Consider the following 2298-nt stretch of genomic DNA (forward strand, 5'->3'; position numbering starts at 1 on the left):
CAGAGAGGGGTGGCCGCACACACCCGGAAGATTTACATCAACTCTCCATTTCTTTCCATTTGCTTTTTATACAGTAGGAGAGAGACTCTTGCAGAGCCTCAAGAAACCTCAGCTGCCTGTAAAGGAAACCTTCAGTACAGTTTAAGGTGACAGACAGCTGCTGGGATATGGCAGTAAGGGATGAAGCACAAGTACTGAAAGAGTCAGGGTGCCTTTATTAGCGGGTCAGCAAAGAGGGAAACTTCTCACCCTGTTTCAAGGGCGGGCAAAGAATATCATTAACTAACAGGGCTCCTTCGTTTGGTGCCTCTGTAAATCCATGGTGGTTTTTAAGGTTTGTCCTGAGCCCGTGGGAGGGATGGCTTCTAAGCCAGCTGGAATGAACATCCGGAAATGGAGCAGTCATGCTGGGAAGGTTATATTATTAATTATATTAAAGAGTGCTCTCACAACAGCGGGACATTACAGAAAAAAATGAATAGCTCATCCCTCAGACACCGTAGTAAGCAAGAAGTGGGGGTCTTCCTGCCCTGCAAACCCTCCTCCTCCCCCTGCTCGTCCCGTGCATTGGGGATTTTCCTCCCTCCCAGCCACTTGGCCTCAGCGGTGAGCAACACGCGTCATCTGGTGATGGAGCCTCTGACAGCATCTGCGGAAAAATGACGTTTCAGGGCTTGGCAGCGGAACAACCTCTGGGGACCCAGTGAGCCTGAGAGAAGGCAGTGGCTGGCCAGCAAGAAAAATATGCAGCCGTGAGAAGGATATGGCAAAATGTTAAATGATTACATATTACTGCTCCCGTTTCCTCTGTTTTCAGAAGAAATACACAATTCCTTGCAAAATGAAGTGTAACACCTGACAAACTGAAGTCACTCGCCTGTCTGAAAATGCTGTGTTTGCTTCTACCTGACTGCTTATGACTGAAGAGATAACAGAAAATACGGTACCCTTTCTTTTCAAAAAGCTTCAACACACTTTTCACAAAGCCAATTTCGCTGTTTTCTCTCATGCAAGGCAATCACGTGGAAACAGAATGCAAATAACAACCCAGGCTTTAATAAGTTAAGCTTTGAACTCAAAGGGCTGCCCAGAGCACTTGGGGAGTCCCTGAGACCGAGAGATCGGGGATGAAAAGTCCAGGTAAAGAAGAGGAAACATATACCAGCAGAGACTGCCTGTTTTAAGATGCAAACCTGAAGCTAAAGAATCAGAAACACTGGCCCAAGAACTTCAGCATTCACCACACCTGCAGCCCAAGGAAGTGAGAACTCGTAGCGTAGGATAAAATACAAAACTTCCACACGGCAGCACGAGCAATGTCTAGAACAACAGCATTTATAAGAACAGACTTTAAGGGTATCACGCAGCCTGACTGTTCACAAGTCAGGTGCTCCTACAGTTGTTAGGTATTGAGCTACTTCCAGTACACACCACTACTCAGAAACTTCTAACATTGCTCTGCCTACCCAATAAACTTTGTCTCCCTGAACATACAACACGAGCACAGGGAAGGTTGCTCAAGGTTATTTTTCCCATCCTGTACCTTCTCCCTGCTGTGTGTACCTTGGACCCACAGACACAGGAGCGGGAAGAAACTTCTGGATCCCCAAGTCCTGCCGCTTGCTGGGAAGGCCAGCCATGCCACATAGCCTTACTCATCTATTTGTCAAGCTCTGTTAAAATCAGGTCAGGCACTGGCCCTCACTGTTGCTATTGTAGGGCTTGCCTTACTCAATGGCAATTTGTGCCTTGTTTGGGTAGAAAATATTCTTCCAGCAGGGAGAGAAATACACTTACCCTCTCAATCACAGAGGGATCTTGGGGGTTGGGGTTTTTTGGCTTTTTTTTTTTTCCCCTCTCCCTTCTTCTTTACTTGTTTTTCTTTGTCACCAGGACCCTGCTCTTGTGATAACTAGAAACCTCTGTTTTATGCTTGGCTCGTTTCTACCTATTTGTTCTTGTCCAGTATTGTCTATTGGCTTAAAAAATTGCTCTCTTTTTCCCCCCATTTTTACACGAGACGCTTCTAGTAACACATCCTAAAAGAAATGCCTTTTTTTCCCCCAGAACATCACCTTTTTGACTCCTGTTCGGTTCATGAACCACTTCCCTCTCTGTTCCCCATCTCGCGTTTACCCATTCGACTGGGTCCCTTTACATGCGGCAGCTTTAACTCCCGACGTGAATCCCCTTTTAGCTGGGGCCAGCGCCTCCGCCCGCTGCCCTTCAAACCGGGCCCTTTCCCGTCCGGTTCCCTCCGAGCCCGTCCAGCTCCGGCGCAGCCCGCAGGGGGAGGCC

At 47.7% G+C, this 2298-nt stretch overlaps 1 protein-coding gene across 1 annotated transcript in view; it reads left to right on the forward strand.

Moving 5' to 3' along the window:
• Nucleotides 1-659: 659 nt before the first annotated feature.
• LOC104135930 (major facilitator superfamily domain-containing protein 1-like) overlaps nt 660-2298 on the forward strand; it is a 15338-nt gene continuing 13699 nt past the window's right edge. The window contains exon 1 of the mRNA XM_035889346.1: nt 660-703. Within this exon, the coding sequence (XP_035745239.1) occupies nt 660-703 (44 nt within the window). The remainder of the gene's footprint in view (nt 704-2298) is intronic.

Source organism: Egretta garzetta, unplaced genomic scaffold (genome assembly GCF_000687185.1).
Source record: "Egretta garzetta isolate BGI_Z169 unplaced genomic scaffold, ASM68718v1 scaffold452, whole genome shotgun sequence".
NCBI classification, from domain to species: domain Eukaryota; kingdom Metazoa; phylum Chordata; class Aves; order Pelecaniformes; family Ardeidae; genus Egretta; species Egretta garzetta.